Source organism: Xenopus laevis, chromosome 4L (assembly GCF_017654675.1).
Source record: "Xenopus laevis strain J_2021 chromosome 4L, Xenopus_laevis_v10.1, whole genome shotgun sequence".
Lineage (NCBI taxonomy): Eukaryota > Metazoa > Chordata > Amphibia > Anura > Pipidae > Xenopus > Xenopus laevis.
In genome coordinates, this window is record NC_054377.1 from 33,362,171 (window position 1) to 33,388,379 (window position 26,209).

The window sequence follows — 26,209 nt, forward strand, 5'->3', positions numbered from 1 at the left end:
ATTCCCCAAATTTCAAGAAGGCGTTTCAGAGAGGGGCCCCTGTCCCCCAAGTACACTAGGGTGTCGTCGGCATAGAGTTGATTTTTTTCTTCAATGCCCCGTATTGTAAACCCAATGATGACTTTCGACTGCCGGACTGCCTGTGCAAATGGTTCGATTGCCAGTGCAAACAATAGGGGGGACAGGGGGCACCCCTGTCTGGTGCCCCTTGCCAAGCAGAAAGGAGTGGTTAGCTCAGAGTTAATCCTCAATGAGGCCCTCGGGGAGTGATATAACAATTTAACTAGCCCCTGAAATACTGGTCCTATACCAAAATGTGTTAACACTTTCCAAAGATAAGGCCACTCGACCGTGTCGAAGGCCTTTGCTATGTCCAGGGCAGCTATAGCTCTCTGACCTTTATTCTCATGATCAAGAGTAAGGTTCAAAAATAGCCGGTTAGTGTTCAGAACAGCTGTTTTCCCTGCAATAAAGCCTGTTTGGTCAGGATTGACCAGCATTGCAACAACTTTCCCAAGGCGTTTAGCGAGTATTTTAGCTAATACCTTTACATCCGCCGTAAGGAGGGATATGGGTCTATAGGATTCGCAGAGCAGGAGATTTTTGCCTGGTTTTGGCAGCAGGGCAATTGCTGCCTCGTACATTGAATCTGGTAAAATACCCTGAGCTAGGGCCGCATTATATGTCTCCAACAGTAATGGAGCTAGGACAAGCACATGTCGCCTATAGAGCTCAATCGGTAGCCCATCAGCGCCAGGAGCTTTTCCGTTTGGGAAAGACTCTATAGCCTCTACAACTTCTTCCTTAGTAACTCTGTTTTCAAGGAAGTCCCGGTATTGGGGGATGAGTATAGGCATGTCTAGGCCTTCCAGGAATTCGTCTATGTCCTCTAGGGGTTTGGTCAATTTAGAAGAGTAGAGGTCAGTATAGAATTGAGTTAGTGTGCGATTGATTCCTTCAGCATCTCTTAGGGTGACCCCCTCTCGGTTCTGTATGGCCCCTATTGTGGGAGGGGTAGAGTGCTGTTTTGCCAGCTGCGCAAGCATCTTACCACCTCTCTCCCCTTGCTCATATACTTTTGCCTTAGTAAAAAGCAAATTTCTCTGGGCTTTCTGTGTCATAAATATATTATATTCCTGTTGTTTTAGTTTAAGTGAATTCAAATTATCCCCAGTTGGTTGGAGGGCCACCAACTGTTCCGCCTCTACCACCTCTTTTTCAAGGCTCTCCTGCTGTGCATATGCTGCTTTTTTAAATGCCGCTATATCAGCCCCTAACTGCCCTCTGAGGTAAGCCTTAAAGGCATCCCAGACCACTAGTGGGTCCGCAGTACCCCGATTATGGGAGAAGAACTCCTGGATAGCCTTTAAGAGAGACTTTGTTGTCAAGTATGTGCAGCCAAACCGGATTTAGGGACCATCTTAACACTTTTTCCTTCTGCTGTACTTGGATAGCCAGTTCTAAGAGAGAATGGTCCGAAATCCCCCTGGGGAGATATTGAACAGAGATTATTTTAGGCAGTAGGGGCTTATCAATAAGTGCATAGTCAATCCTAGATAGCGAAAGATGTGATTGGGAAAAGCAGGAATATTGCCTAGCCATGGGATTCAGGTACCTCCAAACTTCCACCATCCCAAGTTCAACCACCAATTGCTGTAAATCAGAGGTTTGTGCGTGAAGGGGCTGACCCGACCTAACCCATTTGTCCAGAGCTGGTTCCATCAGTGTGTTGAGATCCCCCATGGCTATGGTATGAGCAAATGGGTGCTGCGCCATAAAATGTGCCAGCTCTACCATACAGTCCCTCTTGTAGGGTGGTGGAATGTAAATTCTTGCTAGAATTAGTTCCATATTGTTAATATGACAATGTATAAAAATATATCTGCCCTTAGCGTCTGATTTAACTGCACCCAGCACAAATGGAACTCTCTTGTGAATCAATATTGTTACACCCGAGGAGTGGGTCGTATAAGTGGAGTGGTAGGCCCACCCAACCCATGGCCTTTTCAGGGCCAATGTTTTGCTCCCTACTAAATGCGTTTCCTGGAGGAAGGCAATTGAGACATGCTTTTGCTTGAGGAAATCCATGACCAACCTCCTTTTTATCGGACAGTTAAGGCCTCTAACATTCCAACTTATCTCAGCCATACTGACCTAAGTGTTTATCCCTTTGACAGGTACACAGTAAGTAATTTCCCCACAGACTTGTAGCTTGAGCATATACAATAAACATTAAACTTCAAAATTCCCCACAATTTCCTCCCTCCCCTTCCACCCCTTTCCCTGTTGGGGGGGCAGAATTAGTCCCGAAACCAAACACATAATGTAAACTGGGGTGGCCCTTAGGCCCGGTCCAACATTCAGACCGTGAACGAACAGTCAAGTGCTTAACCTGGGGGCAGTCGGAGCAAAAAAAAAACCAAAACACACTGCGACTCCCCCTCTCCGGGACATTTAGCTAGATCCACAAGACAGTTCGGTGATGGTACGGTTGGTGAATTTTAGTAAGCCGGCTATGAGGCAACAATTCTTTATAGCCCCAAGAAGATCCGGTAACATGGCAAAGAGAAAAAAAAAAAAAAAAAAAAGGGGGGAACAGGTTGAGTTGCCTTATCATTTTTCCCCTTGCAGCAATTTTAACACCCTTACTGTCCAATGTAGAAGCAAGGGCATAGTACAGTTCACATCGGGATCGGGGATAATGTACATAATTGGACCACTATGGGTAGCCAAGTCTGGGGTGCTGGTATTGCGCAGACCGGTGCATAAAAAAGCTGGGGAATCGGGAAACAGTCGTTGCATCTAATGGTGTCGGGCGAAATACCCAAAGAGCATAATAAAAAGGGGTTATCTGAACAGTACCTGTACCGGGTATCTTGGTCGAGACCATCTTGGGACTGCGTTCCGGGCTATTAGGATGCTGGCACATTCTGGGCATCTAGCCACTTGCTGGCTTCTTGTGGCAAAGTGAAGAAATGCGAGGCACCATTCAACAGAACCCGCAGCCGCGCGGGATACAGCATGGCGTAGACGAGTTTCGCTGCTCTAAGCCTCCTTTTCACTTCAATGAATTTCGCTCGCTGGCGTTGGACTTCTGCGGAGTAGTCTGCATATATGGAGATCGTCGTCGCCTGGAATTGCAGAGTTTCTTTCTTCCGCGCCATGGTAAGTATGTTATCACGGTCCCGGGCATTCAATAACCTGGCAATTAAAGGCCGCGGTGGGGCCCCTGGTGGATTGGGCCTGGTTGGAATCCGGTGCGCCCTTTCGACAGCAAAAGAGGAGGACAGGTTTGCCCTGCCGAAATTGTTTGCCAGCCATTCCTCGATAAATTGCTCGGTTTGCTCCCCCTCCGCCTTCTCTGGAAAACCCACAAAGCGCAAATTGTTTCGCCTGAGACGGTTTTCTAAGTCGTCCATTTTTGCGAAGCCACCTACAGCCATTCTATGCACTTCTGCCACGCGGGCAGGGAGAGGTGCGCAAGTATCCTCCAGAGTACTCACTCTTTGCCCCACCTCAGTAGTTCTCTCCCTTAGCCGCTGCAGGTCCTGCTTGATAATAGAGAGGTCCAGCTTTATTTCGTCAGTTTTGGTACTGATAAGACTGGTGCAGGTGGCCTTGGAGTCTCTTATTTCCTGCAGGATTTCTTGCAGTGTAGGTTCAGGCCCTTTTTGCGGTGGGGGAGGAGAGGGAGACCTGCTGGGTGATCTTTGAGCGCCATTTTGCTTCTCCTCCCGGGCAAACCTGTCCAGCCTGTTCACCGATGTTGAGGCTCTTTTCTGAGCCTTGTTCTGCCCCATGAGGACTCTTTGGGGTAGCTGTAGCCAGTCTAGCTCGTCTGAGGCCGTCTTGAGGAACTTTACAGGGTCTTAAATCAGAATAATTATGGCCCGGAGAGAGGAGCACTCCTGCACACGTCCGTTCACATTGAGCTGCAAGCCACGCCCCATCATTGAATATTCTTAACCCAATCTGTAGTGTAGCACATTAAGCCTTATGGCACACATGACATTTACAAGCCAGATGAGAAAAGTTAAAAGCCTGGGAGTGGTAGCAGATCAGTTGTTCTACTTCCCTCCTGTTTAAACACCAGCAGAGAAAATTACATATTTGCCATTAGCCTTTATACGAATAAGGCTACAGGTCCTGGTGGAATACACCCTTAAATACTCAGTTCAGTTTTAGCCAAACCACTTAATCTGATTATTTCAGATTCTTTTATCTGGTACACTTCATATGGAATGGAGAAAAACTGATGTAATTTAGATACTCCAAAAGGGATAACGACATCTCCCTGCCAATTATAGCCCTGTAAATATGACATCTGTAGAGGGCAAGTTATTTGAAAGCTTGTTAAGCGATCACATTCTGGAAAAACACATTGTAAATAGAAATTAGCACGGCTTCACTAACAGATTGTGGAAAACATGTTTACTTTAATGAGGTAAGTAGGAACTTGAACAGTGAAGTTAAAAAAGTGATCTACTTGGATTTCTCCACTGGCAGAGATCCGTATGGTGTTGCCCTAGCCTAAGTGCTGTAGAAAGGACTGTAGAACTTGGGTATCTGTTCTGCCTAATGAGGCAGCAAGAGATCAGCAAATATGGATATGGTAACTAGTCTCTGATGGGGCAGTTGACTTAGAGAGGAGCTGATATGGCAACAGGGGTAAGGTATACTTCTTTGGATGGATAACAATTTGGATGGAGAGCGCCAACTGTAAGACTAGTGTGTACACATGTACACACTATTGTCAAACTCTGCTTTCGAGGACATTAAAGCTCTTGATTTCATTCTGGCGCAAAACCATATTCTGCACTCCACAATTTCATTTAATTTCCACCTAAATTCTTATACCATCTGACCTGCCATTCATATACACATTATCATCTTTTCCCTTCCCCACAATTGCAACTTCTATTCAAGTTCATATACCAATAAATTTCCTCTCCACATATATGCCATTTCTCCCATCTTATTCTTCTCCAATGTACATAACATTTGTCTGCACTTCATGTCATCTCTTTCTCCCCTAAGTAATATACTATATATCCCTCAAATCAATGACAACTTTATTTCTCCAAAATCTCTCTTAAAGGAGAAGGAAATGTTAAAACTAAGTTAGCTTTATCAGAAAGGTCTATATAAATACACCAGTAAAGCCTCATAGTAATGATGCTCTGAGTCCTCTGTCAAAAGAAACACATTTTTTGCTTCTATTGTGTACACATGAGCTTCTGTATCAGACTTCCTGTTTTCAGCTTAAACCTTCAGGGCTTGGGCTTGAGCATACTCAGTTTGCTCCTCTCTCCCCTTTGCCTCCTCCCTTCTCCCCTCCCTGCTGTAATCTGAGCTCAGAGCTATGAATGAGCAGGAAGAGACTCAGGCAGGAAGTGATGTCACACCAAGCTAATATGGCAGCTGCTATCCAAAACAGAGAGCATTTCTAGAGCAGTTTACTCCAGTATGGTAAAGCATTCTACAAAATTAAATATAGAATTATAGCTTGCACTATTGTGCTAATGTATTGGCAATAAACTACCTTGGTAGCTTTCCTTCTCCTTTAACTATAATCCATTACGAAGAGCGCATGTTCTTGTTACTTTAGTCTCCCTAGATCTCGTTATCTTCTTCTTTTATTTAGTAGATATGTGCTTTTGTAACTGAATATCTTCCATGTATTTTCAATGTGTTATTGCTTTTCTTTACACTTTATCTTTCCCAGTCATATGTATATGGAAAATCTACTGGTTAAGTCTCACAAGTTTTCATGGTGCAAGACTATTTTATGACATACTAAAACACAATGGGATAGATTCAATTCAGTGAGAAAAAGTTATCTCATGGTTGATCACGTGAAAAACCATGGACGAGATTCAAGTCAAGGAGAGATAAAACTTTTCTCCAAACGCTGCTCCAGTTTTTTTCCCCACAGACTTCAATAAAGTTTTTATTTGATAAACCATGAGAGAGTTTTTATGAACTGAATTGCATCTCAAATTGAATCTCATCCATGACTTTTCAGGTGATAAACTTTTTTCTCATTGAACTGAATCTGGGCCAATGTTTGTGAAAAAAACAAAAAACTAACTGCACAGAATCATGTTCGCACCATAACCCTTTTGCTAGAGGCTGAATGGCCCCCTCAGACTTATGTGCTTTTTGGCAAATGTGACCTTTCAGTTGAACTGATACCAAACATAGTATTTTCTGTGCAAGGGAAACAATGCAACTTTATAAATATGAAGATAATTATACACTGGTTTCTGCTTCTCTGGTGTCAATAGAAATATATTTTTATTAATATGCTCTATGAAAAGCTTTGTATACAGCCAACACCTAAGAAGCAGAATAGGCTGTAACTATATATACCTAAAAATCCCGTTCACACTTTTTTCTCCTCTTTAGAACAATAACAATGGAAATAAGCTTTAAGAATATTTATTTGAAAATGTATTTATCCCGGAAAGGAGTGAGTACCCATTTAAAATGACAATTTTCACAGCTGTCAAGCTGACTGAATATTTGATGTGTGCAGTTTTCTCTTCTCCTATAAGAGAGACATTTCCTTTCATCTTGTACCCTAACATGCGTTATCTAAACCCCCCCTAAATCTGAATATTTCAATAAGCTTATTTCATTATTCACTAGGTTCATGGAAATTTTACTAGGGCATCCACATTTCTGTGTCGTTATGCATACAGGTACAAGCCTTCAGCTGGCAATATTACTGTGATTAGCATAGTTTGATGAAATATTTAAAAGGTTTTCTTTTTTTATTATTTTATTACTCGAAAACCTAATACATCAAATGACTGCCAAATGCCATTAAGGTGACACTGTCTGACTGAAATGTGCTTTTCATATTCAAATGTGAAAATGGCTCTATGAAACCAATGCAATTCCCAATAATAGCAGCCTGCAGCTCATGTTTTCACACGCACAGACACACACATATATATAGATATATATACATTTAAAATATGAATGCATATTATTTATTTGTGTTAAGAATCGTTATATAATGAACTAGTTCAGGAACTGGGTTACTATTGTACCTATTATTTGCAATTATTCATGTTGCTGCTGGAATACATAAATTGTATTTCCTACTGTACAGTATACAATTCTGCATCTCATCTGAGTCTGAGGAAATAAAAATGTAGTGACATGTAGAACAAAATCTGTGTTCTTTTATGGCCATATCACAGCAGATTTGTCTTCAATTCACAAATGTAAAGTAGTATGTTAAAAAGGTAGAATTACTATTTACGAGTATAGAAGAGCAGCCCAAACATGGCCACATAGACTCATTGGACAATTCTTTGTATTTTTAACTGAGCTTTTCAAAGCACACTGGCTTGAGTAACAGGTGTTTTCAATTAAAATGCTATACCTATTAACTACTATATCTTATTGTAATGGAATACAGTTACATTTCCTATGACAGGTTAATACGTGTAGGTCACAATATGTTCAAAATCATACATACTGTATGAGCTTAAATGTTCCTGTTAATCTGTTTTCTAGAATTAAGTCTAATGGCACACAAACTATTTTGTTCACCAGACACAGGTACTGCTGGCATGAATTGGAAAGTGGGCTGACCCACACAGAGAATTGGCAGCATTTAATGGCTCACCTGCCACTGTATATAAATAGGAGTGCTTTCCGTTTAAAGATGTCAAAAGAAATGGCAGCCGGCAAGGGTTGTTGTTTTCTGTAAAATGGTATACGAAAAACCCTGACAAAAAGCTGGCCATAGACGCAAAGATCCGATTGTACGAATCCTCGGAGGAGTGTCCAGACATTTGTCAGGCCATGCCAATCGGTCGTTCTGTCGATCAGACAGGTTAGAAGATTTCTGTCGGCTGCCAATAATATCTCTGCATGTATTGCCGATCTGCCGATTTTCAGTGGGAGACTGTCACCAGCTTTGTCGGACATAAACTTTCGTACGATTGCTGTCAGGGGCAAATAAATCATCTGATCTGTTCTTTTACTACTTTATTAAAACTGTGGATTAGTGGCAGGTCGGGATGGAGACGTCCAATCGTTCGTCTGATATTGCAGGTAAATCTACAGGTCTATAGCGAACTTAAATGTAACTTTGTTTTGGAAGTCTATATTTTATCATTTTAACTGCCTCTTTTACCCTAACAAACCAGCCAGTGGTTTTAATGGCAGACTGGAGGATGGGTAGAACTAGCCCAGACTACATCGCAATTAAATTAACAGAAACATCAAAAAATAGTGAATATAATATAATGTAATGTTGCTCTGCTCAAAGTTATGTGTTTGCTATAGAAAGTCTATAATATAGTTTATATAAACAAGCTGCTGTGTAGCCATGGGGGGGGGGGTGTCATTCAAGGAACAGCCATACAACCTGAAAAGGGAGAATAGGCAGATTACTTAGCAGACAACAGATCCTGTCCTAGAATACGGTGATATTCTACAGACTGCATCTTGTAAGGATACATGGTAGTCTGTGGGGTGCTGGGGGCCGGCAGGGATGCAAGTTTTAAATATCTAAAGGTACATCTATCAACGTAGGTCTATTCTGATAGTTCCTGGGTGCTATATCTAGTCTGTTATTCTGTGTTTGACCTTGCCTGACCCCGATTCTTGTCCTGATTGCTGCCTGTCCTAACTCTTGCCTGTTTTCTGACCATTCTCCCGGATCCTGATTTGTACCCGCTACCTTTGTAATACAACCTGGTCTGTGACCTTGATTACGCTCCTGTCTGTCTCGATTTTGTATCGCGCTGCATAATTCGGTATTCTGACTCGACCTGTGACCCCGACTACGTTCCTGTCTCTCAATTGTTTACCGCACAGCTTGGATTGATTCAGCCTGCCCTTGACTACGCTCATGTTCTCCTTTCCAGTAGTATGTACAGTTCCCTTGCTCTCTCAGAGTTCTTCCCTTGGTCCTCTCACATTAAGTCCTGTTTTTGTTTAGGTTCTGTCTAAATATTGGCAAGGGTTTTTTTTTTTTTTTTTACAGTAGTAGCTGTGAATTGTTTTGCTCTATAGAGCTCGAAGAGTTATTACACAAGTGTAGAACACCAATTACACAAAAATTCAGGCATATTAAGAAAGCTTAGATTGTCATGCATTAATTAACTGGCAGTTAACATAAATTAGGTTTGAAAGGGTTAGGAGCTTGCAGGATGGAACCATAGCAAGTATCTAGTAGACGACTCAGGCCTAGGATTTATGTATTGAACAATACATAATAATGTTACAAATGCTATATCATAGTTTATATATTTATAATATATACAAGCAGAGCGGAGCTGATGTCTGAAAACCTCTGCTTCAACTGCTCTCTAGCTGTGTGAAGCAGGGAAACTTTTGAGTACTATCTAATTTGAATTTCACAAAAGATGGTCAAAGATGAAGAACCAATATATTATATTTATTTATATGGGACAGATATATATTACATAGTAATAATGTAATATATATTGATTCTAAACAAACATATTACAAGTGAACAATGACCACAACTACCTCAGTAGTATTCTACTTGAGAATAACAATACGAATAAATTATACAAGCATTCATACTCAATGAAATTCAGTATAGAAAACAACATATCCCATGTGTCAGATATATGTTATTATTCTGATTTACGCATATCTGGCATAATTAGTGTGAAAAATGCTGTCTTATCTTGATGAATTTTACCTTTCTGCCATTTTAAAAGATTGATAAATATTTAAAATAGTTCAAGTATTTCAAAATTTAATGATGCTGAGAAGTTATAGTAGGGCAGAATTATAGGAGTGTTTTATGAACAAAATGGTTTTAAATCAACCTGACAAAGTCAACTGGGACCCTGATGTCGCTTTCAGAATTAATTTGTCAAGTGTTTAAATGTGCGAGGAGCTGAACAGAATTTTGTACTTAGAGTCTCCTTCCCAATAACGGATAAATGTGATCATGGGTATAATACAGTTAGAAATGCCTGTATTACTGAATATTAACACATCACTAAGGTGTAACTTCTTATCCGTTTCCACAATTTTCTTACCTTGTAATTGTATAATTTGCATCTTTTTTTATTGAACATTTAGTTACATAAGGACAATACTTATTAAAAATATGCAGGCAGGCAGGCTTTTATTACTTTGCTTAATAGTATAGTGCATAGGATTAATTACGCCATGTCAAGAGTAGATATGTCAATGTTAATTAGATATGTCAAAGTGCAGCTTAGTTTAATGATGGTAATGCAGGACAGGGTACCTAGTGTAAAGTGGTAAGACTACTTGCAGGCCATAAGTTTTACATCTTTTTATATTTGTCCGGGCAATTTCTGTTTATGTATGTATACAATAGGTATTCTGAGAGAGAGGATTCCAATATGCTCTCTGTCGAGGCCAGATAATTGTGTATTTGCAAATACAGAAATAAAGAAGTTATTAGGGAGACTGCATTTAAATTTCAATTGCAAAAATTATTTAACAGTTAGTTTTTTTTTTATCACCTTGCACAGACATTAGATTCTTTTCTCTTTCCAGGCTGAAGTGTACTGCATTGTACACAATTTAGGTGCAGTTCTCACTGGCTTGTCCAAGGTTCAGAGAGCTTGTGCAATAATGGTGTAGTAGTGAAGTAACCCCTATAGCCCTAGCAGATTATAGATATTTCTAGTGAATATCTGTCATCCAAACCCTATTCTATTATTCTAGGCTGACTATGAATTCTAAACCAGTAAGCTATTTGCAGAAATTATGAAAAGACACAATAAAAATAGAAACTCTGGAGGACCTGCATCAGGGGGATTTTGTAAGAGGGTTATATGAAGTTTATATCTAGTCCCCTTCCATATCAAGGTGATAAAATGTGAGCTGCTAATCCAGAAGAGATGTTGTGATATAAATATAAGGGAGTGCATTATGATAAATAATATTTTGGGAAGTAGGACCAACTTCACCAGATTAACCCTACCTGCAGATAATAAGGGTAGTTTTCCTCAGAGTTTTTTCCCCTTAGAGGAGCCTCTAAAGCAGTGATCCCCAACCAGTGGTTCGTGAGCAACATGTTGCTAACCAACCCCTTGAATGTTGCTCCAAGTGGCCTCAAAGCAAAAGCTTTTATTTTTTAATTAATGGCTTCGAGGCAAGTTTTGGTTGAATAAAAAAGAGGTGTACTACCAAACAGGGCCTCCTGTAGGCAGACAAAATGGCCACAGCACTTATTTGTACACCCAGGAACATTTCAGATGCTTGCGTTGCTCCCCAACTCTTTTTACATCTAAATCTTTCTCACGGGTATAAAAAAGTTGGGGACCCCCGCTCTAAGGTATGCTTGAAAGTAGGGATGCACCGAATTCAGGATTCAGTTTGGGATTTGGCCTTTTTCAGCAGGTTTCGGATTCGGCGAATCCTTTTGCCTGGCCGTACCTAATACGAATCCTAATTTGCATATGCAAATCAGGGGCACTTTATTAAAAAATGAAATCCAACTATAGAGAAACCCAACTGTCCAGCTACCACAACATTTGTAAATTTGATTGACACGATCTATTCTTCAAATATCCATCCAAAATACTACTTATAATTCCACTCTTTTGAATACGATCCCTAAACGAATAACTTGACCACTACAGATCAAACTTACAGGTCTATAATTGCCAGGTTAAACTTGTCATCCCTTTCTAAATATTGGAATTACACGGGTTTCCCCCCCCCCAATCTACTGGTACCATACCAAATTAAAGGAAGCCTGAGAAAATCAGAAAACATGTGCTGGCTAAAACTGAAGTAAGCCTTTCCAGTCAATGCTACTGACCACCGGCTGGTTAGGAGTAAACTAGTGTTTTCTCCAACTTCATTTTTCTGCCACATCTGTCATTTGATTTGGCCACTTCCTTACTTTGCATTGCCAATAATGCAATGCCTGCAAAGCATCAGCCAGTGTTGTGAAGGCTTAGCATCAGTCTTTCAATTTTAATATCTTTATACGCATTTGCTGCAGTTCTGATCAGCACAGAATGCTTTAGCCCTGAACTCTACAGGAGGAGAGGATTATTTATTCAGACTTCTGACCTCCTTTATTCCCCCTCTATAATGACAAGATCTGACTAATTTATTATGAAAGCAGAGGCATAACGATTCGGTGGGGGCTGGTTATAAAATCATTATCTATACACTAAAAGAGAGTACAAGCAGATTATTTCTCTCCAGAGTGATTCATAGAAAAGATAACCTTAAAAAAAAAAATCATAGCTTACATACATTTAGGTGATATTAAAAATAATAAAAGTGTATGCTTTTTTTCCACACACATCCGGTATTAAAAAAAAATTAAAAACCCTATTCTGGCTTGTTGAAGGGTTGTTTGTGACATAATGCAGTTAATTATTAGAAGATAAGTTCTAAAAGACTGAATTTGAAAACACAGTTGGGGGAAAAAAATCATAGCTTACATACATTTAGGTGATATTAAAAATAATAAAAGTGTATGCTTTTTTTCATAACAAAATAGACTACATTTTTTTCCACACACATCCGGTATTAAAAAAAAATAAAAATCCTATTCTGGCTTGTTGAAGGGTTGTTTGTGACATAATACAGTTAATTATTAGAATATAAGTTCTAAAAGACTGAATTTGAAAACACAGTTGGGGGGAAAGGGGGGGGGGGTAGAAGCTCATTATAAAATGCTTATTGTTAGTACTTAGTACTGGGAAGGGTATACATCAGTGACTCTGAAGCCAGAAAAAGAGTTACCTTTTAACAAAACAATACATACTAAAGGTTAAAATGGGCAATGTGCTTTTTAAATAATTTACAAAATATTCGATGGACTGTAGCTGCAATATATTTATACCATTAACCCTTTTAGTGTCAGCTAAATTTTTACTTATGACAACAGAATACAACCTACCCAAGAGTATGTGGTACAGTTATCTTCAGCTCAGGCACGTAGACACTAGTCAGTTCCCTGCCCCCCATCCCCAAGATTGCCCTCTCTGTGCTTGAGGAAGCCCTAAGGCATCAAACAAATGAAGGCTAGTGTCACGTATCTACTCTATTCTCAATGCACAAAGGGGCAATCTTTTTGCATACTGCTATACCAAACAGTCTGCAGATATAGCACACATTAACTCTAATGACTGGGACAACCTCACCCATTCCTATTTACCTTCTGTAATTGTCAATAATGATATTCAGATACAATATCGTACAATACAAAGAATTTACCTTACACCTACATGACTGCATTCCATGTGCCTTAAATTAAATAATCTATGTCTTAAATGTGGGGCTAGCTCAGGTTCATTCCAACATACTGTTCATATATTCTGGACCTGCCTGCTGATAGGTACTTTTTGGGGAAAAGTGGTGGCCTTTTTAGTACAGACCTTTAGTATTCCAAATGTACGGTCCTCAAAGGCAAGCCTTTTGGGACTGATTGAGAACATAGCTCCAGGCAAGCACCTGCTTACCCTCCTGCAGCTTCTATACTTTTATGCTAGTACCTGCGTTCTGATATATAACAATGCTTACTTGATAGCCTGCCCCACCCACTCCTTTTCGTAGTACTTAATATATGCCCTGGAACACTTGTCAGTTGTTCCAACGAGACTGCTTTATTCTTTTTACTCTGTGCGCCAATATTTTGGTGTTATACATATTGTATGCTTATGCAATTGCCAAAAAAAATTGGAATACCATCTGGCTTGAAGTATCTTTTTGGGTGTGCAATGGTATCTTGTACTATATTTATGTTATATCAACAGGAAACAATTTGTCCGATTGCATCTCTTACTTTAATTATTTTTTCTTCAAATGCAATTGTATGTTACATTGTCCTCTATTCTATATTACATATTGACATATGAGGCACACGAGACTCTGAAGTAGGTAGGTGTTAAAACAATCTGGTAGACAATAAAACAGAGAATAGAACCAAATGGCAAATTCAACATAATATTGTATATTTGTGCATATATTTGTCTCCAGAAAACCGTAAGCAACAGGAATTTGATTGTCAACTTGTTTAAGCTATGGTGCCTACTTTAACTTATGTGATTTCTCTTAGATACAGAACAAGTAACCTTTGTAGAGAAAACAATTAAGACGGGTAATTTAATAAAAGACAAGTGCAGTTATCAATAGAAACCAACTACCAATATGAGTGTAACAGTATACAAAGTTCTGACCACTTATTTGGGCAACTGATTAGGTGCAAATGAGCAACGATGTTTGTAAAGTTTGCAGCAGCTCTTATATCCTACAAAATATACTGGACACCTGTAAGAAAGGAAACATCAGATTGCTTTGGGTTAGTAGATCTGGTGGACTTCTCTAACATTTTGTTCAGGTTCACAGTACCCAATAACCCTTTCACGTTACTGAAGCACAGCATATAGTATAAGGAGCGAACCACTTACTGGTTTTATATATTTTGTGGCAGGTATGATGCAGTCATCACTATCTGTTGCTGTAGATTCATTTCCATCAGTTGTCTGCTTTCCATCATGATCTGATGTATCTGACCCAAAGGAGATAACTGAGAATCTTTATCCATTCATTCATTCACAATAAAAAACCTTTTTAGTATTATGTTTGGTATAGCAGAGATAGAATAGCAGCATAATAGATGAGATTGAAAAAAAGACACTGTCTGTCAAGATAAAACACAGTAAATCCTGCTTAAAGAAAAACTATACCCCCAAAATGAATACTTAAACAACAGATAGTTTATATCATATTAAGTGGCATATTAAAGAATCTTACCAAATGGTATTTATACTTAAGTAAATATTGCCCTTTTACATCTCTTGCCTTGAACCACCATTTCGTGATGGTCTGTGTGCTGCCCCAGAGATCACCTGACCAGAAATACTGCAGCTCTAACTGTAACAGGAAGAAGTGTTGAAGCAAAAGAACTCAGTTAATTGGCTCATGTGACCTAACAAGTATAATTTGTTTGGTATGTTTGTGTGCACAGTGAATCGTAGGATCCCAGGGGGTGGCCCTTATTTTTTAAAATGGTACTTTTCTATTTATGATTACCCAATGGCACATACCACTAAAAAAGTACATTATTATGAAAATGGTTTATTTACATGAAGCAGGGTTTTACATATGAGCTGTTTTATGCAATATCTTTTTATAGAGAGTTTGGGGGGTATAGTTTTCCTTTATCTTTTTGTTCTAGAGAAAGGTGAAATACCCTCCTCTGAAGCCATCTCCAATTTTCCTCAAATCCCTAATCAGGAGACTTGTTAACTGAAAAGCTCTGAATTATGGGAGGGTCATCTCCCATAGATTCAATCTAAAAGTATTTTTTAATTTTGTTTAATGATTTCCCTTTTCTCTGTAAAACTTGCACTTGATGCTAACTTCTAGCTGCATGAGTCCATGTCGGTGGTTAATCTATTCTGGTAGGTTTATTTAAGGTTTATATGTTTATAAACAGATTTAAGGAATGGCGATTCAAATTATGGAAAGAAGCCTTATATGAAAAGCATTTTGGAAATCTATACCCTGGGTTGGGGGAAGGGCAACATCTCTAATACATGTGAGGAAGAGTGCTAGGAAGGAAAGGCAAATCATAGTTATAGGGAATTCAATTATTACAAAGGTGGATAGGGTAATCTGTTGCAAGGACCCTACATGCCGAGCTTTCTACTACTTGCCTGGTGCTTGGGTTCGGCATGTGGTGGAATGTGTGGACAGATTATTGGGAGGGAATTTAGGAAGACCCAACATTCTTGGTACACATAGGTACCAATGACAAAGTTAAAGGAGAGGGGAAACAAGGCTGAATGAGTCACATGAATGGGCAGTTAATACAGTTGGCTATACTTTGTTTCGGAAGGGAAAGGGGCAACAGGAAAGGAGGAGGGGTACGTCTATTTGTTAAGCAGGAATTAAAAGCTAGTATAATTGTTGGAAAATGATGGAGCTGAAGCCTTAAAGGAAAAGTAAACCCTTAAAATGACTTCAAACTTGTCACAAGGGTTCACCATCTTGGAAAGTGTCTGCGACACTGTGGGCTGTGAACAGCTGTTGAGAAGCTAAACTGAGGGGTCGTTGCAAATTATCCAGCAGAAAATAAGGTTGGTCTGTAATATAAGCTGATGCTACAGGGCTGATTATTAAAATCTGATGCTAGTTGCACTGGTTTCTGTGCTGCCATGCAGTAATTATCTGCATTAATTACTATGTATATTCTGTGTACTGTATATTGTGAGTGGGTCCCTAAGCTCACTAAGTGACAGCAGCACAGAGCATGTGCAGTGAATCAGCAGAAAAGAAGATGGGGAGCTACTGGGCATCTTTTGAGACACAAATCTTCCCTGCTAAAGGCCTATAGTTGCCTTGGGCTGGTACAGAAATCCAAAACATAATGTACAACATTTCTAGCTCTAGTTGGGCTTTAGTTCTCCTTTAAGGGGTGGAGCTTTTCACTGATTGTAAAGAATATTTGCAAAGAGGAAGATGCTAAGCTGCAAATAGAAACGGGTGCTAGTTTGGGGAAGTTAATTATAATGGGGCATTTTAATTATCCAGATATTGACTGGCTTAACAGTACTGCCAGGTCAGTTAATATGAACAAGATTAAAAAATCTTCTGCATGAAATTTTAAGTCTCAGGTAATTGATGACCCAACCAGAAATCGTGCTATACTGGATCTAGTGCTCTCTAATGACCCAGAATGTATAGTGTTTGAACCCCAGGGTAAAAGTGACCATAATGGGATCTAATTTATGCATGGTGAAAAAAACAAATATACACTGCGGCAAAAAACCCTGAATTTTTTTTAACTCTTTAAGGGCTGTCCTTCAGAGCAGAAATTGCTGTTATTTAAAGGGCAAATCAACTCCAAAATAAAAATTTGGCTAATAATAGAATTTTTAATTAAAAGCAACTTTTCAATACTTTTATTAAACATTTTAAGTAATTTTAAAGTTATTTGTAAAAACAGTATATAATAGTATAAAAAGTATATTAATAGTAAAAAGAGGGTGTAAGAGTGTGTCTTCTTTAAAAAGATTGGTCACTTTCCAACACCTTTTCAGTTAAGTTGTTTTTCAATAGTTCTCCAGAAACAGACTTTTTTTCAATTATTTTCTATTTGCGACTATATAGGTTAATTTTTCACCTTCTTTCTTTCTGAAACAGCTCTGGCAAGGAGGTGGGGGGTTGCCAACTCTGTAAACTGTTCTAGACAGATACATTAAATTGATACAATTCTTATCTTGAGCTCTGCTGAGCAGAACCTGTTAGAATTGATACAATAGTTGCAAATATTCCACAGATGCAGCTGAGAAATGTAGCAATTAAATGTAGCAAATTATAATGTTTGTTACAATGCAACAATTCAGCATCTGCAACTGGATTACTGAGCTGCCAGACCAAGTGTTTGGAAAGTGAGCAACCCCTTTAAATGGTACAGATGCCAATATGGTTCAACAGATTCAAGAAAGGCAAATATGCTAAATCAGTTCTTTTCTTCAGTGTATACAATGGAGGAGCCAGAGTTCCAAGATCAACAGCTGCACTGTTGGCTCAGCTCAATCTAGTCAGTGGACGCAGAAAAGGGTGAGAGATGTGAAGCTGTGTAATTTTCTCCCTGAATCAGTAGCACTAGCTTATAATTAAATATCTTTAAGAAGGGGTTGGAAGGCTGTTTTTTTTTTTGCATAGCTCATGGTACAACTTGATCCAGGGACTGGCATTTTAGAGTCAAGAAATAATTTTTCCCCCTCTGAGGCACCTGAGATGGGTTTTTTTTTTGCCTTCCTCTGGATCAACTAGCAGTTATGCAGGTTATATATAGATATAAAAGTTTGCGCTTGAAGGACGTGTGTCTTTTTTAAACCTAGTTTACTATGTTACTATGTATCTGACTTTCTTAGCAAGAGACTATCATTAGATTTACCATTACCTTAGGTCACTTGCACAGACACATACTTATATATGAACACTGGATAGATTTGCACCTGGGAAGGTTGCCATGGGTAACTACACAGGTAAAAATTTGCCCACGGTTAGTAAATGAGCCTAATTGTATAACAACAACCTTCACCTTCCCCCATTTTTATTCCTGCACCTGAAGCCATAATTCTATAAATGAATTTACAGTGCTACCTTCTCCATCCAAATCTTCAGTTACATCTTCAGAAGAGTCATAACTTTGTTTTTCTATCTGTCCTTCTGAAATCTGGGACAACTCTTCATTTTCTGCCTGACTGTCTTTTATTGCTGTTCCCTGCTGCACATCATCTTCTGCTTTAACCTGAGCTACCTTTAAGAAAATAAGGTAAAAACAAACGTATGTTTACCTAATACTTAAAGTATTGCTCAGAAAACAAACATTAAAAAAAAATTTTTTTTAATCTAAAAAGGACAAAAATGAGAATGTTTATAATATGGTAACATTATGAAAAACATTTTAACTCTAAAGCTAAACAAGAACCACATTTATTACTACATATATTTAGGGGCATATTTATCAAAATTTGAGATTATAATTTGCCACTGAAAAACTCACCCACATTTCTATGGGATTTTTAGAAACATATTTATCAAATGCTGAACTGTGGTAAACTCAAATTTCACATTTTGATAAATCTATCCATTATACTGCTGTGAATCAGAATTTGGAACAGTTGGAAAGTTTAATTTGAATATTGCTGTACATTTAAGGCTACATGGATATTTAGCCACAAAAACAAATTGTAACTAGGAGGGATTTGTATCCCTGGCACACAAAGCATTAAGACTTTTGGATGTCACAATGGAAGATTAATAGGAGATGGCCTCTACAAGTCTAGTGTTATATAAAGCATATAACCTGATCCCAAATATCCCAAAGAGATTGGTTGAACAAGTAAGAAATTGATATTTGCAAGCAATTGTCATGAATATCAATGTATATTATTGTTTGCTTTCAGTGGAACCAGGGGCCATAATCCAAGCCATGGGAAAACTATATTATGCATTTAAAGGAACAGTTCAGTGTGAATATAAAAACTGGGTAATTAGATAGGACGTGCAAAATAAAAAACATTTCTAATATAGTTAGCCAAAAATGTAATGTATAAAGGTTGGAGTGACTGGATGTCTAATATAATAGCCAGAACATTACTTCCTGCTTTTCAGCTCTCTTAACTCTGGGCTAGTAAGCGACTTGAAGGGGGGCTACATGGGACATATCTGTTCAGTGAGTTTACAATTGATCCTCAGCATTCAGCCCAGATTCAAAAGCAACAGATATGACCCATGTGCCCCCCCCTCAAGTCACTGATTGGTTACTGCTTGGTAACCAGGGTAACCAGTCAGTGGAAGCCAAGAGAGCTGAAAAGCAGGAAGTAGTGTTCTGGCTGTTATATTATATTATATCCTGGATACTAAGTCACTGCTTTACTCCTTTATTAAAGTGGAGAATTCTCAAAATAATTACATTAGAAGTAGCACTCTTCTAAAAATTGTCTAGGGATAGCCCCGAGGTTAATTTATTAAAACAAAGATATTCATTAATTAACTTTAACTTCTGAATTACAGCTCTTAAAAACACACCGACTGTTGAGTTATGGAGTAATTAACATCTGAAAGGCAACAGGCTTGACATAAGTGGGTAGGAATGAACAGAATATCAGTTACAGTATAATTAAAACAGCACAATCAGAATAAAGCATTATAAAAAACCAACAAAAATGTTTAATCATCCTGCAACATAAGTGCAGAAATAAATGTCTACTACGGTTTCATTGATCCTGCATGTGTACATATACATAGTACATACCTCTGAAATATTTAAGATGTTGATATGGCTTTTTTTACTTTTTGAGCTTTCTTCAAGAAGTGTCTGGTCAATAAGATTCTGTAACCAAAAATTAAATAATCACTTTCATTTATTCATTTGTACTTATACATAACAGTAACAATATAGACTATACCAAACCAACAATCTATACTGAACAATCTCCAAAATAATTTAATCATAAATACAGTTCAATAAATAATGTGATTATGAATGCATAAATATCACAGTGAATAAAAATGCATAAATTAACCAATAACATGAAAGCGCATTATAAAGAGCAAAACATTTTTGTAAATTATTAGTAAGTGATACAGCTATTTGAAAAATAGATCTGGAGTGAGTACTAATAAACAGACAATTTAATTCAAAAGTTTATCTATCTAATGCTGATGGTCTAGTGGTCTACATAGTCATCATCGACTGATACTTTGGTCAGGTTATCAATTTGTACTTGTCACATGCCATGGCCAGCACAGTGAATTTTAATACAGGTTTTTTTGTATATCATAGAAAAAGTTAAAGGGGAACTATTTCGAAAGTTAAAATTTAATATAGGCTTCCTCATACTGAAGAAACTTTCTAAATGCAATCAATTAAAAATTCTCCATGGTTTCTGAAATAATCAAGTTTATATTCACTATTCCTCTCAGCATCTGTCTGAAGCAGTTTGGTGTCAGATAAATGATCCAATATATCTTATGGGGGGGGGGGCGCTCCCTTTCCTAGCATATGCATCAGAGCTCACTCAAATAACCAATTCCAGTACAAACAAAATCTGAAAAAATAATTGCCTTTTACACAAATTCTGCATGTAGAGAGACATGATGGCTGGAGATTTCTGGTGAGCTCCAATACATCTTCTAGGCAAAAGGAGCCCCCCTATAAGATATATTGGATCATTCATCTGACACTCAACTCCTGAATAAAGACAGAATGAGGAGAAACAGATGCTGTGCAAGGAATAGTGAAGATAAACTTGATTATTTCAGAAACGGTACAGAATTTTTAATTGATTGTATTTAGAAAGTTTCTTATTTCAGTATCCTGAAGCTAATAATAAACTTTCAATTGTAGAGATAGTTCTCCTTTAAATATCTGGCACAATTAAAACCCCTATGACCTGGAGACTGCAGACTACAAGGGGTAGAAGCATACACCTCATAGAATAGTGCTTTCTATGCCCTGTTGATGGCATGTGGGTGGCGCAAGCTAAGGCAAACAGAGTGATGCAATAGCCGTGGTGACAATAATGGTTTGAGCGTATATTTCAATTTGTCCTGTAGAGTGGAATTGTATAATTTCAGTCAACTCATAGCTGGCATTCTCCAGGCTATATGGGTTTGAATTGGTGCTGGAAATGTCTTACATTTTGCTGGAGTAGTGCTGTGAATAACACAATTTTATTGCTTTAAGTGAACAAAATGGATCCAGTTAACCTAAAGGTCATTGATATAGATGGGGATTGATTGAATCCAACATTTTAGTATTCATCTGAATCCCAAATCCTTTGTGAAAGATTTGGCTGAATACCTAACCGAATCCGATCCCTGATTTGCATATGTAAATTAGGGGGGGGGAAGAGAAAACATTTTTGACTTCCTTGTTTGTGTGACGAAAAGTTACATTACTTTTTGGTTCTGTGTTTGGATTAGGCTGAATTTTGATAAAAAAGGCCTTATCTTGGCTGAATCCTGAACCGAATCCTGGATTCTGTGCATCCCTAGCCTAATAACATATATGTTAATCTTATGGGTGAAATTTTTATTAAAAGAGAACATTAAAGGATTTATCAACCTCCCAGGGGGTTGAACAAATGTATACAAGAACACAATATATTTTTTTTTGAGAAAGGTCCCAATAAGGGATCGAAACGTCACGTCGGATACATATGCAATAACACTTTTTTTCAACTTTTTGCAAAATCCTGGTGTTGCTGGTCTTTCTTTCCATATATATATATATATATCTATAGATATATATATATATATCTATATATATATATATATATATATATATATATATATTTTCTTTACCGTGCACACAGGTATTGTTTCTAAACGGAGTGCTGTCCACAACCCAAAAAAAAAAAAAAAAAAAAAAAATTTTTATATATATATATATATATATATATATATATATATAATACATTTGGACAGCACTGTAGCGCAGTGGGAAACATTGCCACCTTGCAGTGCTGGTGTCCTAAGTTTGATTCCAGAAACAGTATCGAAGGTATTACGACAGGAGGGAATTTTTATCATATGCCTCCCTCTGAAACACACTCCATGATACAAGCAAGAACTATCTTCCTCTTATCAAGAACTCTTATTTATATACATTGTGATACCCTGCAGTTGTGTGTAGTGTGTAGCTATGGACCATAGATATGGTCTGAACATATTGATTTATACAAACACATTATTAGGTACAGGTAAGTGTGATTTAGTGTGGTAGCTCAATATTTATTTGGATATATTTGTCTCACATTTCAAGAACTACAGGAATACAGTACTTTCTTGTGAAGCAGATATGCAATTACCATAAATACATTTATTTAAGTATATAGGTTAAGGACAGCTTTCATCAAGCCTACTCTAAATACAGAGAATGTAAATGTCATGGAACCCAGGGTCAGTTAGAGCCTATTTGCTCTACTTTATATACCTGACAAGCTGAATGGCCCCACTGATGATCGGGGCGGATTTTTTGCAGATCTGGCCGAATGACCAGTACAGAGATGATTTCCTATTTCTGTAAGGCTGTTATAAGCTACGGAGTAGCCATGACCAAAGGTTGAACCTCCAATGGAGAACTGAAAATAAGTCCAGCAACCACTGCACTAAGCTATCACCTACTTTGCCACTAAGGGTGTACTTGTTTTATACGACTGTATGTCTTGAAACAATATTGCTTAATTCATTCACAACTTACCAGGCTTTCTGAATTGGCATCAACAAATGAAACTTTTTTATCTGCAATGTTTTTTTGCCTTGGCTTTGGCCTGGGTACCTATAAAGACAGCAAAACTATTACTACTTAGTTAATGTCCCATTATTTATGTCAACATAAACTGAACTATACACTGCGTTAAAAGTAAAGAAAACAAACAAAAACTATGCTTGCATTGATAAGAACAAAAGGCAACTGCAGTCAAAAAGTCTTTACTGAGGGCATACAGCACATGGAGAATATTACAACTTAACGAATAGCAACAGAAATATTTCACTAAAGGGGGTTAAAAGTGCACAAGAAAATGTCCAGAAAAAAGTTATACTTCCATGGTAGCTGTTCTTATGAACACTACATTGGTAGGTGGAACTCAAGGGTGGGACCTGCCTCATGACTATGGTGGCTATACACTTTCAGATCTGCTCGTTTTATGAGGTCGAATAAACCTGATTTGGCCACCCATGTACAGTGTAAAATTAGTGAATTAGTAATGATTGTATGCGTGTGCCCTCATGGATGCCAACTGTAGATTTACTGTGTATTTACAGGGTGCATTCCCACTCCCTTGTCTTTGTTTATAGTTGGGCCATGCACTGGACTAAGGAAGAATTTTCTGAAATCAGGAAACTTCTGCATGCATTGGTTGCACTTATACTTGTGAAACTTCAGACTTCAGACAAGTTAAGGAGGCTCTTGTAGCTGCCATATTATATGCCATATTATATAACCATATTATATTCCAGGACCTGAGCCTCTGACTGATGCAGAAGTTTTTATACTACCCCTGCCATAGTGCTTTCATACAATTATAGTGATCCTCAGGTCTGCAGGCATCATAAACCAGTGTCTCCTTCAAATCAAACTCTAGAGGGCATATTTATTTTGCTGTGTAAAAATGGCAGGATAATAAACCACGTATCGCTATGCTTCACTGTGTAAAAAAAAAACGGTGTAAAATTTTTGTGTTTTTTTTAAGTGACTTCAGCCAGAAGCAATGCAAAATTACATAGTCAAATCTGGGGTTCTGATAGCATAAAATTACACACCGTACAATATTATACTTTATAACTTTTTACACAGTTTTTTTAGTCAAATTAAGTTTTATACAGCATAATAAATATGACCCTAGCAGTCTTGCTTTTCTTCCAAGTGTTCCAAGGTGACCTACATAATATCTTTTTTGCTCTTGGCACTTCAATGCACTTGTGGCTGCAGCCTTCTCACACCTCCAAATCCACCAAGGAAGTCACTCTGCCATCCAGTATGCCATTCAATTTCCAACTCTTGCAAAATATGGTTGAATCTTTATAGGCACCCTTATAGAGCTAAAAATGATTTTATGAAAAGAGGCTTGTCTAGCCAAAGAGTTTAATTTTGGGACTACATTGTCTCTTCCTCTATAATCTAGCCACAGACTAATCTCACAATCAAATTTCTTCTTACAGCCCATGCTGTCATCAACATTGATGGTCTATCCCTCAGACTTTCTGCACGACAGAAGACTGCACTGATTTCCAAATTCTGCCCGCTACTTAAATACATTTGTGGACATTCCAGGGGTAGGAAATATTCTTCAATTGTCTACTTAATTTCTGGTGACCTTTTATGCAAAAAGATGTCAAAGACTTATGGCATATATAGCAGTGTCTGTGCTTCTTTAAAAGCATCCCACTCACTTCTGTGTGCTGTCCTGCTGTTCAGTTCCCTCACAGCTTGGACCCACAATGCCATACATTTTATTGTATATTTAACTATATATTGGATACACAAATCAGGTCATAGTACATTTTATTCCAATACTCCCTTCTGCCATGGATTTCTCTCAATTATTAAGTTAACATACCTTTTGCTTGCAATCCAGTCCAGTGCAGCTATTGAAAGAGTCACTCAAACTCTGAAAGAAGTTTTTATGGCACCACAACTCATTTGACCATGTTTCCTGAACCGAATTTGCACACTATAATGCCTTCCACAAATCCATTACCAATTCTCTATTTCTTTGTGTATATGGCCAGCACCCTCTATCGTCTAACCTCTAACATTTTTGTTAAAAAACTTTTAAAAGTACACCGTAGTTTTTAAATATCAAATTGTATGTTTCTGACTGACAAGGATCACTAAAAAGTTTCACTGAACTGTCCTTTGCCTATACCAGCCTGTTGCATTAGCATATGCTTATACCTGCTCAGAAATCTGCAGGAACATTCATCAATAATTTACAAAAAGTAAGAAATAACATTGTTTCTTCTCCATTAGTAAATGCATACAATCCTAGTAAGGGGCTCTGAAGGGCTTGGAGGTCCTGACAGGAGGATCTATCGATAATCAGTGGGATGATTGGTGCAGAAGACAATGAAACAGCTAAACCTTTATAAGGGGAAAAAAAACTACTGGCAATGTGGCAGAACAGGCTAACAACAAAGACATGTAGCTACCCAGATCTCAAAAGGCTAAATTATTTCTTGTTTTTGTTATGTTGCTCTTATTGACTAGCTCATCTGTAAGAATTGATGGGATGACTGATCAACCCTGACTGCAAATCCCCATAGCTGTTTTAGTAAGCCTCTTGACAAGTGACTCCAGCTTCTCAAACACAACCAACAATTGGAACAGCACAATATCAATGCAGTATTTGGTACAGCAGAAACAAAGTCCATGTTATTTTTTTTTTTAATAAACTCTTGTAGGCACTGCTGGACAGGCAGCAGTATTAGAAAGTAAGAGACCTGCTGCAATGCAGTGTGGCAATATACATAAAATAAATATAATAAAGATTTTTACTAGTAAACCATAGTCATTAGCATTATATTTAAGTTTGCTTCACCCATGAAGCATATTTAACCTTAGGGGGCACATTTACTAAGTTCGAGTGAAGGATTCGAAGTAAAAAAAACTTTGAGTTTCAAAGTTTTTTTTGGATACTGTGACCATCGACTTTGAATCGAACAATTCAAACTAAAAACCGTTTGACTATTTGACAATCAAACAAAAAAGTGATCCCTTGTTAAATAATTTTATCCAGCGGTAGAAGTGGAGGTCTGACCTTAGTCAGTACAAGTTAATGATTTAAAAGAGAAAAAAGTACCCCACTAGCTTCAAAACTCGCTCAGCAGTCTCTAGTAGTTTAAACCTACCTAATTTAAATAGTCTCAATTGCGTGCAAATTTGCTAATTACTTTAAATATGAATCCCAAAAAAGTGCTTGTGCTATGATGAAACCGATTAAAATCCAATGATTATGAATTCATTAAATAATTGTGATACAATTCATTCTATTATATATGCAGGGGTTAAGAAAAATAGGTACACATATACCCTTAGCTATAGCCAATTCTATTTCACGATAGTGTATATCCTTTTACTACAGGATATATTATGGTCTAAGAGTTAATAGTAACCCCCTCCAATCACTTTAAGTTAAAAAAACTTTAAAGTGCAAGTGCTTAACAATTAATGAAG

At 37.9% G+C, this 26,209-nt stretch overlaps 1 protein-coding gene across 2 annotated transcripts in view; it reads right to left on the minus strand.

Moving 5' to 3' along the window:
- The window catches only part of rpgrip1l.L (RPGRIP1-like L homeolog), a 111,981-nt gene that overhangs the window by 16,664 nt on the left and 69,108 nt on the right, over positions 1–26,209 (minus strand). For both annotated transcript variants that reach the window (XM_018257765.2, XM_018257766.2), the window contains exons 19-22: positions 22,733–22,810; positions 19,781–19,858; positions 18,124–18,280; positions 14,415–14,515 (exon numbers count right to left, since the gene is read on the minus strand). In XM_018257765.2, coding sequence (XP_018113254.1) covers positions 14,415–14,515; positions 18,124–18,280; positions 19,781–19,858; positions 22,733–22,810 — 414 coding nt within the window. The remainder of the gene's footprint in view (positions 1–14,414; positions 14,516–18,123; positions 18,281–19,780; positions 19,859–22,732; positions 22,811–26,209) is intronic.